The following is a 15,400-nucleotide window of genomic DNA, read 5'->3' on the forward strand; positions in this document are numbered from 1 at the left end:
TTGTCTACTGATCTCTAGGTCACTGGACTTCATTTTTTGGAGACTTCTAACCATGGCACATTATCACTGTCTCCAGTAGTACTCTTGTCATAATTCACACTTAGTGTAATTTTCACAGTAATCATCCTTCCATGTCCTTGATTCTTTGTTCTTGAACTCCTCTCCTCCAATGGTCTTGTCTTGAACTCTGCTCAGCCACTCACTCCTGTTGCCTTGATCTTGTCTTGACTAGTGACTGAAGTTCTTCCACTATCTTGATTTCTAGCCACCCAGTGTACAACCACCACATACCTCCTTTCCAGCTCACTTCCTCAACTTACACAATTCAAAAAATTCTGTCAACTTGAAGACCATTTCACTGGCCCTAACTCCTTTCATGTTTTTATATCCCTTTTTGGCCAATTTGGATTTCATGATCCATATTTATTATAACTCCTTTGCATACTCTTTTCAACTCCTTTGGCCCATCTCTTCCTTTATTTTATTATTCACTTGGCAGACAAAACCCAACTCTGGTTATTCTCTGCCAACTCTGCACCTGTAATAGGCCTGTTGAATGTTGCTGGAGAAAAGCTCAACCAGACCCACTGGTCTCATGACCCTTGAGTGGGTCTTCAGGATCTTCTGGATACTCTACAAATATCGTCAGTCTATTTACTCTTCCACCACCAATAGGATTATTTCACTCCTTACCCTCACTCCTCAAACTTTTTCCTATATCATAGAAACATACGAAGACTACAGAGAGCTAAAGTACTTGTAAAGACCAGAAGTAATGTAGTATAACACTGAGATCAATTTTTTTTTTCTTTAAAATAGCACATTAACAGTTCCCATTTATTAACTGGCCAGCCAACATGTAGAATTGGCTACAAGATTCATTTTTAGTGAATTAAAACAATAAGCTAAATCTCTCTCAAACACCATGAAGTGCTATACAAATGTGAATTTAAAAATGAAATCCCATAAGAGTTTTAAATCAAGCCTGAACGGTAATTGTGTTTTATGGCCTTTTTCAAAAAAACAGTTTGTCAGAATGTCCAGTCTTTAATGGAGTTACATGGAAGAATGACACTATGAAAAATAGTGAAATTCTAAAGAATCTTCTGTAATTCTGGCTCCAAAATGTCATCAGCATCTTACCAGACTGTGAAAAATAATCTTGGTTTTACTGATGGTACACATATGACATTTATCCTGCCTGCAACATAATCTCAGCTAGTTCCAAATAGGAGAAGAGCAATGTAGTGACAAATGTAGTAATTAACATCTGGGTTTAGCAAGCAGGGAACAAGAAACATATGTTCACTATTAGGATTTATCCATTTGGATTTATTTTGACATTTGATTTCTGCTTTAAAAAAATAACATTGCTTAAACCTTAAGTGATATCATTTCTTATTTGAAAAGACTTCCAGAAATGAGCAACAACACTGAGCAGAGCTAAAAAGCACAATGAATACGGCTTTAAAAAGCTTGAAAACAACAGCTGTTTGCATTTCTTAGCTAAACTCAAATGGCGGTGCACGTTCGTTTAGGTACTGCAATCATTTGCTATAACTTTTATTACAAGGCTATATTACTCTATAACGATCTTATTTAGTTCACAGCACAATTCCACCAAAAACACAGCAAAATTTAAAGAAGCAAATGGAATTCTTGTTAGCACCACTCTCATTTGCTTGAATATAACAACAAACATTGGGAGAAAAAAAGAAGTTTATATCAGTTTTGGGGAAGAGAGTGAAGCTAAACAAACAAAATCCAGGTAGATAGAGGACAAGGATGTCTAAACTTATGTTCTCGACCTCATCAGAAGAGACACGGGGATAGTGTATAATTGTGGTCTTCATTTATCCCTAATTTCTTTTATCAGCAGTGTGTGTGTGTGTGTGTGTGTGTGTGTGTGTGTGCACGTGCAAGGGAGATTTTGGAGATTTGCAGGTATCTCTCCATTTGGTGTGTTGTTATATTTTAGACCAAGCCCCCGGAGATTTCTCACCCATCTAATTCAACAGATCCTAAACTTTAAAATAGCCTCTCTGTCTCATGTCCTTGACAAAATGAAAGACTGCTTACAATTGAGAGTGCTCCCAGAAAGGCACATTATAATATTTGATTTTAGCAAGTTAAAGTTGTCAATTTTATATTTAAGCTGCATCTTCTACTTCCTTTTCTCCCTTTTTCCCACTCATTACCATATATTATTTATGTTTATGTCTATATTTATCACCATACAAACTCATTGAAAGTAAAGTATGTATTCCATTATTTTAATTTCTGTAGTTTCTTCTTTACAACCAAATTAAAGCTCTTAATCTGGAGTGTTAAACATAGTAAGTGCTCAGTAAAAATTTAACCGTCTTTGCAAAGTTATGTACATACATCGGTATAAAATATTTTTAAATAGCTATAAATAAATATACCATAGAACTAAAAACATAATGTGAGTTTTAGTGTATAGGCATAATAAGATTATTTTTGCTTTTCCTACCATCAATTATGAAAAAGAACAGTATTTTTAGAAGAATTTTTCTAAGATCAGAGATGAAGATTATCTTATCACAGGTGTATTCAGCACAAATATTATACATTCATTTCAAACTCTTGTTTTATTAGGAAGAAGAAAGAAAACTTGTGAATGTTTAAAAACATCCTCTAAGCTGTTTATATGACTTAAAATAATAAATATATTTGTGGTGCCTCCCTGACTTTATAGATTTTAATGTTTATATAGATAACTCTGTTAATATGTATGAGGAAAGAAAGCAGTATTAATAATACAACATTAAAAAAAATCACAAAATAACATAATTTACTTGGTAATTATTAACATGGTTTTTAGGCCAATAATGTTTTATTTAACATTAAAATTATTTTTTTATTTCATGATGACTAACTCATATAAAGATAATTAACATTGGCTACATTGTATATCACAGAGCACCTGAGTGGTAAGTCAGGTCACACTGCTTAGTAATGCTGATCAGTACCTGATGATGTCATTACTGTTCTATCACAATATAACTCATATAATGAGTATTGTCTCAGGGCCAGTATAATTCCTTTCGAATAAGAGAAAGAAAAACCAATGTGTGAAATCTTTACTGGTGCATATCAGTGCGGGTAGAATATAGACGAAGTCTGTGAGCTCCTTTTGGGAGCATCCACGTCTGATTCAGTTTCTACTTTCTACGGTGGAGCTTCCCAAACCTGCCTGTGCATCTGAATCACTCAGGTTATTCAACAACACAGATTCATATATATAACTCTCAACCTAGAGAACCAGCACCCCTGGCCTCTGCACATACTTTGTAAAACCTCCCCAGCTTATTCTGAAACAATTGATCACTAGATACTATGTAGGCAATCAATAAACATGTGTTGAGTGACCGAGACAGTAGTTTAGAAAGTGTCAGGTAATATGCCAGTGCTGTGCAGCACCCACATTTATTTTTTGTTTATTTGGGGCCTATGAATATAGCATTACTTTATCTTGTAGTATAGAAAGGGCAATTAAAAATAAAAAAATAAATAAAATTAAAAAAAAGAAAAGGAAAGAAAGGAAGGGCTACTAATAAAGCAGATGTAGTTTGTACATCTCAGGAATTGTATCCTAAATACTCATCATGCAAAATCAACTAAGTTAATAATTGGGGTAATACTTTTGGAGAAGTTGCACCTATAATTTCAGCTTCTTCTAGTATGAGACTATTATGCGACAAGATGGGATTTCCTTCCATGGAACTCCAGGATTAGATGGTTGTAATATTCTCATTTGGAGCTTTTTTAGTATCTGTGATTTCTCGATAGTATCTCATGTTTGATGATGTAAATGCCTCTTTCTTTTTCTTCTCCCCTATTAATATTTTTCAACTGTAATACTAGACTTTAATTCAATCCAAGATAAACAATATCGTGTCTGAAATTTCTTCAGCCTTCCTTACCCTAAATACTGACCAATAGAGATTAAAAACAACACAAAACAAAAATAAAAATCTCTCTCTTCAGGGCCTCTATAGTAGCACTTTAATTTAGCAAATTTGCAGCTGTGAATGTGATGAAAACTGCCAACTGTATGTTTGGTGGTTTTGTTCACATGTCCCTATGCAGTGAGTATGACGGGAAACAATATTCATTAAACCTCTCTGTGCTAAACTGCACCTTTGCAAATCTTCCTGGCCTGCATTTGCCTGGCTCCTTTGCCTTCTGCTCTGATGACAACCCTCTGCTAACACTTCTGTGTTAACTCATCCCGTGAGTTTTCACAGCAGAGACAGTCAGGCGTGTCCTATTGAAAGCCTGGCGCTGAATGAAGACAGATCCTAATATTCACCCTCTTCACAGCAGGCCCAGAAATGAGAAGCTTTTTTACTTTGTACTTACTTGCCTTGGCCTACATAGGCCAAAGCCTGACAATTTCAGTGGTTCCTGGATATGCAGTAATTCATCCTGAAAGGCATTGTCTCCAAACAGCTCTGCTATAATCAGTAAGACAGCCCTCAGCATGCAAAGATGACAGTCCCATCCACCATGCCCTCAGCACTGTCCATGGCCCTTGACTACAGTGTGAGAATGGACACGGCCTTCAGAGAATGTCAGTCAGTAAGGGATATTAAGATGTTGACATTCTATATTCTTTTTGAACATGCAAAAGTCACTTGGAACCCAATGAAATGGGTTAATTTGCCTTGATTCCATAGGGCAGAAGCCTTCATAACTCATTTGCCATTATCCATTGATTGCAAAAGAAGACCAAATATATTCAAAAAATGTTGTACAATTGATATTGAGAATGCAAGTACAATATTTTGCTTTCCTATTGTCTAGCTTTCTTATTGTCTAACATTGTTTTCAGCAATTATTTTACATCTCTGTTTCCTCTTACTGCTGACATTATTATATCCTCAGTTTCCCTATTACACTAGTTTATTTCCATGGTGAGCATATGTTGTTCCTTTCTTTCTCTTTGCTCATAACAGACACATTGCGAATGTGATTTGCAAGATCCACGTGATCTTTCTGGAGGGTGCAATCATGACTCAGTGCACTATTAATGCTCATCCTTTCTGACCATGGCCAGGCAGTATTCCCAGGCTTGGCACCTTGTAGCCCGTGAAGCCTGTCCCAGAGCTGGCAACTAGCAGGATTCCCAGTATCATTCTCTACCAAGCCAGAGGTCTCTGTCATGAGGTTTGCATGGGATTATACATTGAAATGAAAGAAAATATTAAAACTGCTATTAATATTTATTTTGTAACATCATCCAAAATGGTTTCTAATTGTTGAATTTTTCTACAAGTTTTAAAATGTTTATTACTTATTTGTGTAGTAGTTTATGCATAAAACATATAAATGAATTATATATTTTGAAAGCATGAGCTAATTTCTTTTTTATAAAAACCTGAAAAGGTATAAGAATGAACAAGTTTAGAGAACACTGCTAAACAATTCTCAGATGCAATATTTTATTCCCTTAGGTTTTGAATAGTAACATAAATCCTATAGGCTAACATATGCTAATGATTCTGTTACCATTCATTTGTTCACTCAAAAATATTTAGTAAACATCAATAACCATTAGTAATTGTGCTAGAAATGGGATAAAAATAAAAAATAGTATAGTCATTGAGTTCTTTAAGTTTTCAAGCAAGAGAAAAGCATGTAACCATAGTGTTTTATTTTTGTAGTTCCCTTTGTCCAGCACAACTTTTCCCCAGTTTCTATTTACTAACTGCTACTCGCTCCTTAATATCAACTTGAATGCCGTACCCTCTAGGATGCCATACCCTCTAGGATGCCTTCTCTAACTCACTTGGAATTGAGTTAAGTGTACATCCTTAACTGCTCAGGCACTTGTCCTTTGATACAAAACAGCATCTCCAGCTGAGAGTCTGCCACTTTTGAAATAATATTGCAGCACAATGTTCTTGAGTCCATATTTGCTACGAATCAGTAACATAGTAGGATACTCGAGTACCTGCTATATTGGAGGTTAAATGACTATGTCCAAACTGAAAAAAAAAAATGGAAAGATGTTTTATAGTCTGAGGCGATAGTTCTCAAGCAATAACGTGCATTGAAATCTTCTGCAGGGCCTGGTGAAACCGATTGCTGGGCCTCATCTCCAGAGTTTCTGATTTAGTACATCTAGGATGGGACGGAGAATTTACATTCCTGTAAGTTCTAAGGTGCGGTCTCTAGTACAGTACAGGAATTGTGGTTTAAAAACCACTTGTCTTAGGAACTGATTAAAGGGATTTAAAAGTTTCACCTCTTGGGCCGGCCCTGTGGCTCACTCGGGAGAGTGTGGTGCTGGGAGCGCCGAGGCCGCAGGTTCGGATCCTATATAGGGATGGCTGGTGCACTCACTGGCTGAGCGTGGTGCAGACCACACCGTGCCGAGGGTTGCGATCCCCTTACCAGTCAAAAAAAAAAAAAGTTTCACCTCTTGCTTTTGACTACATGGAATCCAGTGCAGTCATTATTGACAATCCAGGTTTTCTCTAATAATCCTTGGGACCCTATGACTGAATTGTGGAATTTTCTTCTTTAAGTGGGTCACACTCTTCTTTAAGAGGCACAGCAATAAACCAGAATACCAAATCATTGAGCTTACTTTACAGTTAGTGGGCCTCTTGAATATATGCATTAATATATTGTATTTTTACATTTTAGTAAGGTTTCCTTGATATATATTGGTCTAATCTACTATACAGCATATAATTAAAGACATTCAAATCATGACTAGAGAGGTAATTTCATCTACAGTATTTTTCCAGATCCGAGTAGAGAGGAAAGGTGGTTGAATTGACAGCTGAGAAAAATAGAGTTCTTTGACTCTTTAGTAAGTTCTAGTTATGGAGTTAGTTGTTATCCTACTGTAACAGTGCCTGTAATTTACATTAAAATGTCTGTATATATAGCATGATATGTTTAAGTCAGAGTATAACCCAAGTGCTGCTGGCATTTAATCAAGACCGCAGAGTCCAGGAATGGCCTGTTAATGTCCTAATCAAAGATGCACAACTGGGGGCAGCTGGATGGGGGAGAAGGAAAAAGGAGATTCTCAGTGTTCAAATCAGGAAGCCCATGCAAGAGGCAGTCAGTACTCGTACTTCTGTTATTCACTCACAACTCAGTCTGTAATGGGCATTTTATTAATTAGCACACTGAATGTCAGAAATGAGCTTTTTTTTATAAAACAGGTGGCTTGATGACTGGTATGATAAATATTGGAAATGGGCTCTCTCACAGTTGACATTAAAGTTATTCAAGATGTATGAATTAGCTAAAAATATTCTATGAATGTTCTCTACTCTTGCAACCAAAGGCAAAAAATGCAAGAGGCCGTGTACTCTTTACCCTTAGGGATAATGTCCTAGATAAATCAGTAAAGGATTCTGTGTCTATTCAAGAATTCTAGAGGATTTCACTAGCTTGGTGACTGCTTCTGAAATTTGGCATTTATCTCACGGGAACCTTTCATGCAAGACGGTGATAGGAGTACCTAATAGTAAAGAAAATTAGAGCTCCTTTAAGCATTCAGAAGGCGTTGTATCAGCTCTGTGCATGTACGGTGTGTGTGTATGTGTGTGTGTGTGTGTGTGTGTGTGTGTGTGTGTGTGTGTGTGTGTGTGTGTGTGTGGGTGGGTGGGTGGGTGGGTGTGGGTGTGTGATCTTAAGAGCCCTTTTTTGACCCACATGAAAGAGGGGACAAAATTGGGGTCAGTTATTTCTCTGCAATTTTCCAGGCTAATCTCAGAACCACTGATGGTTAGTACCAAACAGCCCAAGAAATCCTTAAGTGCTTTTTGGGATGGGAAGTGATCACAGATTCAGATCCTACAAGATAGTAACCCTTGAGAGAAGGGGTGTGTTAGAGCACAGAACAGGGATGAGAGGCAAAACGGCAGATACCTCTGAAAGCTGGGGGTAGCGTAGGTGATAACTGCATTTCTAGATACCCATTTTTGACAGTAAATCAGGTGACAGTAAATCAGGTCAGTTAGCCTAAATACCTGCTGAAAATAATTGGAACAGCTAAACATTTGTTTATTAAGTTCTGCTTGCAAATATCAGAGCCCTCAAGATAGTGAATAATTACCAGGCTAGGATCTGGGAGAAATACAAAGATTTGGGAATGTGAGCCTAGGATCTGGCATTGCTCCTTTGTTGTGGTGTTTACTTGTACAGGCTGGAGCAGTTGAGAGGTGAGAGTTTAAGCTGCATTTTTGACAACCTTGCAGAGATAGGAAGAAAGGGAAAGAAATCCAGAGCTGCCAAGTAAACTTTTGGTGAATTTGCCTCTCTTTGGGTTTAGATCCCAAATGGCTATATCTGAGGAATAAGGATGAACCAGAGATAAGCCCTCACAAGAACTACTTCAGTTTTAAATAATCTAAATTGCTGCAACTGAATTTCAGCAAACCTAGATTGTTAATGTCCTAGATTTTGTAATTTTCTCTACTGAGATAACACTAACCTAGGCCTCAAATTATTTGTACAAAGGATATTGCAGTATAATATCTGGCCACAGTAAACAAGAAAATAACCAGACTCACAAGTAAACAAGACAGAAACATTAAATATTAGAATTATACATGCAGCATGTCCCAATATTGTAGTTTTAAGTAATCATCAGATGAGTGGATACGGAAAATGTGGTACATCTACACAATGGAATACTACTCAGCTATAAAAACGAATGAAATACTGCCATTTGCAACAACATGGATGGACCTTGAGAGAATTATATTAAGTGAAACAAGTCAGGCACAGAAAGAGAAATAACACATGTTCTCACTGATTGGTGGGAGCTAAAAATTAATATATAAATTCACACACACACACACACACACACACACACACACACACACACAAAACCGGGGGGGGGGGAAGAAGATATAACAACCACAATTACTTGAAGTTGATACGACAAGCAAACAGAAAGGACATTGTTGGGGGGGAGAGGGGGAGGGAGAAGGGAGGGAGGTTTTGGTGATGGGGAGCAATAATCAGCTACAATGTATATCGACAAAATAAAATTTAAAAAAAAGATTTAAAAAATAATTATGCTTATTATTTGCAGAGAAAGAACAGAAAAGACAGATTTTTGGCAAAAACTGGAAACAAAAAAATTCTAAAACTGAAAAGTATAATATTTGAAATTAAAAACTCACAGAATGGGTTTAATAACATATTAAACACAGATAAAGAGAGAATAACTCAGAAGATAGGTCAAATGAAACTACTCAGAATGAGGCACAAAGAGACAAAAAGATAAAAAATACAGGAGTAAGAGTATGAAACATAAAGAATATAGTTGAAGAGGATTAACATATGTTATTACACTCCCAGAAAAAGAGAAGAGAGGAAAAGTTATAAGCAATATTTGAAGTGATAAATGACTGAGAACTTTCCAAAACGGATCAAAGAAATCATACCACAAATTCAAGAAACCCTAAAGCTCAAGCACGATAAATAGAAACAATGTTACATCTGAGCACCTTAGAGTAAAATGTGGAAAACCAAAAGCAAAAGAAAAATATTAAAAGAAAATAAAAAAGGAAAAAGTAATTTCAAAGAAGCATCATTTAGAACAGATGACTTCTAAACAGAATTAATGGAAGCTAGAAGACAATAATAGCTTTGAAATTTTTAAATAAAATTATTGCTACCCAAATACAATAGTCAGCAGAAATATCCCTCAAGAATAAAGGACTAAACATATGTCAATTGCATAAAATGACAATAACGACTTCTTAAGTTTTTGATATAGATAGATGTATATTATCAAGGTAGCATGAAAACACATGTGGGTTAAATAAAGTTTTCTATGAACCTTGTATTATTGGAAAATTGATAAAAATATTAATTTACGTTAGACAAATAATGAGGATGCATGCTTTAATCTCTATGATAATTCCTAACAGTAGAAGAGTGTATAACTTCAAAGACTATGCAGGACAAAATAGAATAATAAATAATAAATTTTAAAAAAGAAAGAAATGAGAGAAAAACCAAATACAAAAGAGGGGTCAAAAATAAAGCATTTAGGAGATGACAGACTTGAGTATACACACACATACACACACATCAATGACCGTAGCAAATATAAAGAATTAAGCAATCCAATTTAAAAATAAATATTGTGTTATTATAGAACAAAACCCAACTGTATGTTTGCTTAGAAGAGTGACAATTAAAATAGAAAAATACAGAGTGATGAAGTAAAACAATGGAAATAGTTGTTTTCATGCAAACACTAGCCAAAATAAGGTGAGTTTGGCTATATGAGTATTATATAAGAAAGATTTCTTAGGCAAAAGGGATTGTTAGAGGTAAAAGAGACATACAAATGTTAATGAAAATTTTAATATACCAGGAAAATATAATGATTCTTTATGTGAATGATCCTAATAACTTAGCCACAAAATATATAAAGCAGAAATTAACAGAACGATAAAGAGAAGCTGGCCAAATCTACAAATATAGTGGAAGATTTCTGAATACCTCTATTGGTGTAAACAAGCAAAAATCACCGAGACAAGTTTCACTAATACACATATACAGAGCACTGTATCTAACAACTTCAGAGTGCATTCTTTTAAAGCACACGTGGCATATTTATCTAAATTCATCATATTTAGGGCCATAACATGTGTCTCAAAAATTAGAAAGGAATAGATTTATTCAAAATATGTTCTCTGACACCAGCGCAATTAAGCTAGACATAAAGTAACAAAAAGAAACGACACATATTTGAAAAATTCAAAATATACTTTTTCATAATCCATGACCACAGGAGAAATCACAGTGGAAAACGTATAAATCTTTTGAAAGAATGATAAAGAAAATGCAATATTGTGTATCAAATCTGTATATACAAGATTGTATATAAAAACTTGTGGGGTGCAGTTAAATTTTATTAGGAGAAGGGATTTAGAATTTTAAATGTATAAGTGAGTCAGGTTAAAAATAAACAAGTAAGTAAGCATCTGTAGTGAATTTCTATAATTTTATGTTGTGTTGGCATCCATTTGGAATATAAGTTGGACTCTCATATACCAGAAGCAGTGCTTAGTCACCCTTGACACAGTTTCCAGTTCTTTGTCTTCTAGTTCCTTGATGTGGTCAATCCTGATATCTCTCATCCAACCACCTCCTGGAGACTACCTCCCAATGGGGCAGCTGGATACAACATACTTGACTTGTTGCACTGATCCACACACCCACATGGACTATGCAGATTTGTAGCAGTGACCACCTCTCAGTCACAGTGTGACTCCGTGGAACCTGTGCCTACTTGCCCTAAACCTACAAATTAGAACTCCCCGTGAGAAACCTGCTTGATAACACTCTGGACCCCAGTGAAGGTTTTGGTCCACAGGCCTTTCTCTCTTTTGCTCCCTGCGTGCTGGTTGAATATGTATGTCCTAGATGGCTCCCTGCCTTCCCATTGGTCCTGCGAGGCATGCTGCCCTCTTCTCTCTGGGATGTGCAAGTAATATATGGCTTCTGTTATGTCATGTCTTTCACTGAGTTGCTTGCTCTGTGCCTCACCTGACCAATGCACCTGAGCCTAGCTACTTCCCGGGTCAGAACTTAACCAGAGAGTGGCTATCTTGTTAGAAATAAACTGGACCCAGGTCAGACAAGAGCCACAAGAGCACCTGCCAGTATAAACAAGCTTCTTGTGAGAGGCACATCTGGAAATGGGTTGGACACTTAGGCATTAGGCTGTCTGCCAGAATAAAGATGTATTCCATGAAAGGCACACTATAAACACTGAGGGCCATCTTCCCTGAAGCCTCATCAAGCCAGTGCTAGACTTTATAGCCACTCTTGTGGCAGAGACCTCATGAGCAAATTAGAGGAAAATACACCACCATTTAAAGAAGCTATAAATAGAAGAGCAAATTATAACCAAAGGAAGGAGAAGGAAAATAACAAAAAGAAAAAATGTATGAAAGAGAATAAGAGAAGTCAATAAAACCCACGTTTCACGCTTTGCAAAGATTAGTAAAATTCATTATTCTCTGACAATACCGATCAAATCAAATACTGAAAAATGCTGATGAAAAAAGTGAGAAATCACAAATGACACGTCAAGAATGGAAAAGAGGACATCATTTCAGATCCTACAGATGTTAAAGACCATGGGAGGATACTATGAATAATGATGCCAATAAATTAGTAAAAATTCCTAGAAAACAATAAACTAAATAGGCTCCAGAAGAAATAGAAAATGTGAATTGTCCTGTAACTTAAAAAAAAATCAAACCTCCAGATTTAGATGGCTTCACAAATTATTTGAAGAAATAAAATTAATTTTATAAAAATTCTTTCAGAGAGTAGAAAAGAGCAAAAATTCTTTCCAAATAATACTATAAGGCCAGCATATTCTTGATTCTGAAAACTGGCAAGCAAGAACATTGTAAGAAAGTGTAGGTCAATCTCTCTCATGAACAGAGGTTAAAATAAATACTAAAGAAAATATTATATCAAATCCAGCAATAAACAAAAAGGGTAATACACTGCAAACACGAAGAGTTTATTCTAGTAATGCAAGTTTAAAATTAGAAATTAGATTTAAAATTAGAATACTCATTAATGTAATTCACCACATTAACTGAATTAGGGAGAAAAGTCATTGATCATTGATCATTTCAGTAGATTCAGACATTTATGGCATTGAGGTAGAGTATGTTCTTTTGACTGTATAGGAAAATATGGATACATTCTAGCATATTACAATTAAGACTTTTCTGTGCATCAGATGACCTGATAAAAAGAGCAAAGAGACAAAACAGAGTGGGAGAAAATATTTGCAACCTGTTCAACTAATAAAGGGCTCCTATTCAGAATACATGAAGAAATGCTACAAATCAATACAAGAATGTTAAATAACTAAATGGGAAAACGATAATAGACATGAACTGGCACTTCTCCAAAGAGGATATCCAAATGACCAAAAAACATATGAAAAAGTGTTCAAGTTTATTAGTAACAGGAAAATACAAATTAAATGTGCAATGAGATGTACATCCTCCTGAATGGCCAAAATTAAAAAGTCTGACAATACCAAGTGTAGACAGGTTGTGAAAAATTGGAACATCTATTTATGGCAAGTGAGAGAGTAAATTGGTCATTATCTATAATGTTGAAGATAAGCATAACCTATAATCTGGAAATTTTACTTCTAGGTATATGAACGACTTGTGTATACTGTGTCATCTATATAAAAAAACATATGTAGGAGCATTATTTTTAACAGCCCCCAATTGGAAACATTCCAAAGGTCTATGTAGAGAAAAATCTACAAATGAATTGTAATGCATATATATTATAGGATACTATACAACAATGAAAATCTAAGAATCTTGGAGATGGGCTATCACTGCATTGTCAGCTTAAAACCAGTCATGTTATTATTATCTTAGTTCTGGTGTTGGACAGATTTCAGCTAGGGTGTTCTGCTTGAGGTCTCTAATGAGGCTGTAATCACTTGGCAATTGAGGCTGGAACCCTAGCTGGGGACTGGAACAGTTGACATTGTCCTATTTGATCTCTGTGTTGTTTCTCTACCTGACAGACTCAGGGTAGCTTAACTTGACAGATGGCAACCGAAGGCTCCCACGGTAAGTACCCCAAGATAAACTGTTAGAAGGTACATGACCTTTTCTAAACTAACTTTGAAGCCATGAAGTGTCACCATATTCTATTTGATAAAAAAAGACAAAAGCCCTCTTGGGTTCTAGAGGAGGGGATGTAACCTTCTTTTAATGAGAGGTAGCAAAGAATTTTCAGACATGTTTTGAAACTACTGCCTGGTTACATGGATGTTCTCTTTATAATTAAGCCTTGAACTGTCCAATTTTCCTCTGTGGATTTTCTGGATGCATGTGTGTATTTTACAATTTAAAAGTCTAAAAAATAAAAAGAATTTTGAGTAAAGCAGATTACCCTCCATAACATGGGTGGGCCTCATCTAATCAGTTGAAGTTCCTGAGTAGAACAAAGACTGACCTTCTTTGAGCAAGAAGGAATTCTGCCAGCAGAATGCCTTTGGACTCAGATTGCAGATCTTCTTTGGGTCTCCAGCCTGCTGGTCTACCCTGCAGATTTTGGACTCACACCTCCACACGTGAGTCAGTTTTTAAAGAGATCTATTTCTGTCTTTTTCTCTATCTCTCTCTCTTTAATACAAACATGCACACACAGACATACCCTGTTGGTTCTGTTTCTCTGGAGAACCTTGACTAAATACAACTCACTATGTTTTAGCTTTAGTTCATTAGCACCTTGACTTGGTTTCCAAACTCACAAGACTGCTGAGATCCAACAGAATTGTGTCCTTGCACTTTTTCTTATATCTCTATGATATGCAGAATAGTGGTTTCCCCAAAAAGTTCATGTTCTAATCCCTGGAATCTGTGAATATGTTATCTCACGTGGCAATTTAATTTTACTTGCAGCTAAAATAAAATTAAGAATTTTGAGAGGCTGAGATAATCCTGGTGGCCCTAATGTAATCATAAGGGTTCTCCTAAGAGGGAGGCAGGAGGGTCAGAGTTAGATCCAGAGAAGGAGATGTGATGACAGAAGCAGAGGTCAGAGTATGCCATTGTGTTGCTGGAAGGGAGCCACTAGCTAAGGGAATGTAGGCAGCCTCTGGAAGTTGAAAAGTTTCCAGAAAGAACCAGCCCACCCCCAAAAAACCTTGATTTTAGTCCTGGGAGATCCATTTTTAGACTTCTGAGTTTCAGAACTGAAAGAAGATAGATTTGTGTTGTTTTAAGCCACCAAGTTTGCAATAATTTGTTACAGCAGCAACAGGAATCTAATACAATTCCTTGTTTTTTCTCACTCATAAACTTTCTTATACTGTTTGATTCTATTTGAAACCCTTTTCCATGACAATTCTATTAAGTCCTACCCAGCATTAAAGGCCCAGCTCAGCTGCACTCTTCTCCCTGGAACCTTATCACGGTCAAAAGTAATTCTTACTCCTCTAAAACTCTAGTGCACTTTGTAGCACTGATAATTCATTTATTACATATTACTTCATTTAAGTTATTTGAGGCCAAGGTCCTACACCTTTTTCTCTGCTCCACAGTTCCTGATTCATAGATTTTATACCTATTAGGCATGCATATTCCTCTAATGTATAATCTAAAGAATGTTACCACAAAATATTTAAAAATACTTCCAGTAATAATACATGAAATAGTTGATATTGTGTGTAAAACTATATAAATAAATTGTCACATACGTTTGCAATATCATATGATCCATTTAATATCTGTTCCATGTAATAATTTAGATCTCTGAATCTTTTGTGATCTGAATTTGTAAAAGGTAAGTGCCACCAGTGAGGAAACCTGTTTTAAAAGAA

At 35.9% G+C, this 15,400-nt stretch overlaps 1 protein-coding gene across 1 annotated transcript in view; it reads right to left on the reverse strand.

The window, feature by feature from the left end:
• PIK3C2G (phosphatidylinositol-4-phosphate 3-kinase catalytic subunit type 2 gamma) overlaps positions 1–15,400 on the reverse strand; it is a 372,771-nt gene that overhangs the window by 54,405 nt on the left and 302,966 nt on the right. Inside the window, exon 31 of the mRNA XM_063075729.1 lies at positions 15,278–15,386. Within this exon, the coding sequence (XP_062931799.1) occupies positions 15,278–15,386 (109 nt within the window). The remainder of the gene's footprint in view (positions 1–15,277; positions 15,387–15,400) is intronic.

This window comes from Cynocephalus volans, chromosome 12, assembly GCF_027409185.1.
Source record: "Cynocephalus volans isolate mCynVol1 chromosome 12, mCynVol1.pri, whole genome shotgun sequence".
Taxonomy (NCBI): domain Eukaryota; kingdom Metazoa; phylum Chordata; class Mammalia; order Dermoptera; family Cynocephalidae; genus Cynocephalus; species Cynocephalus volans.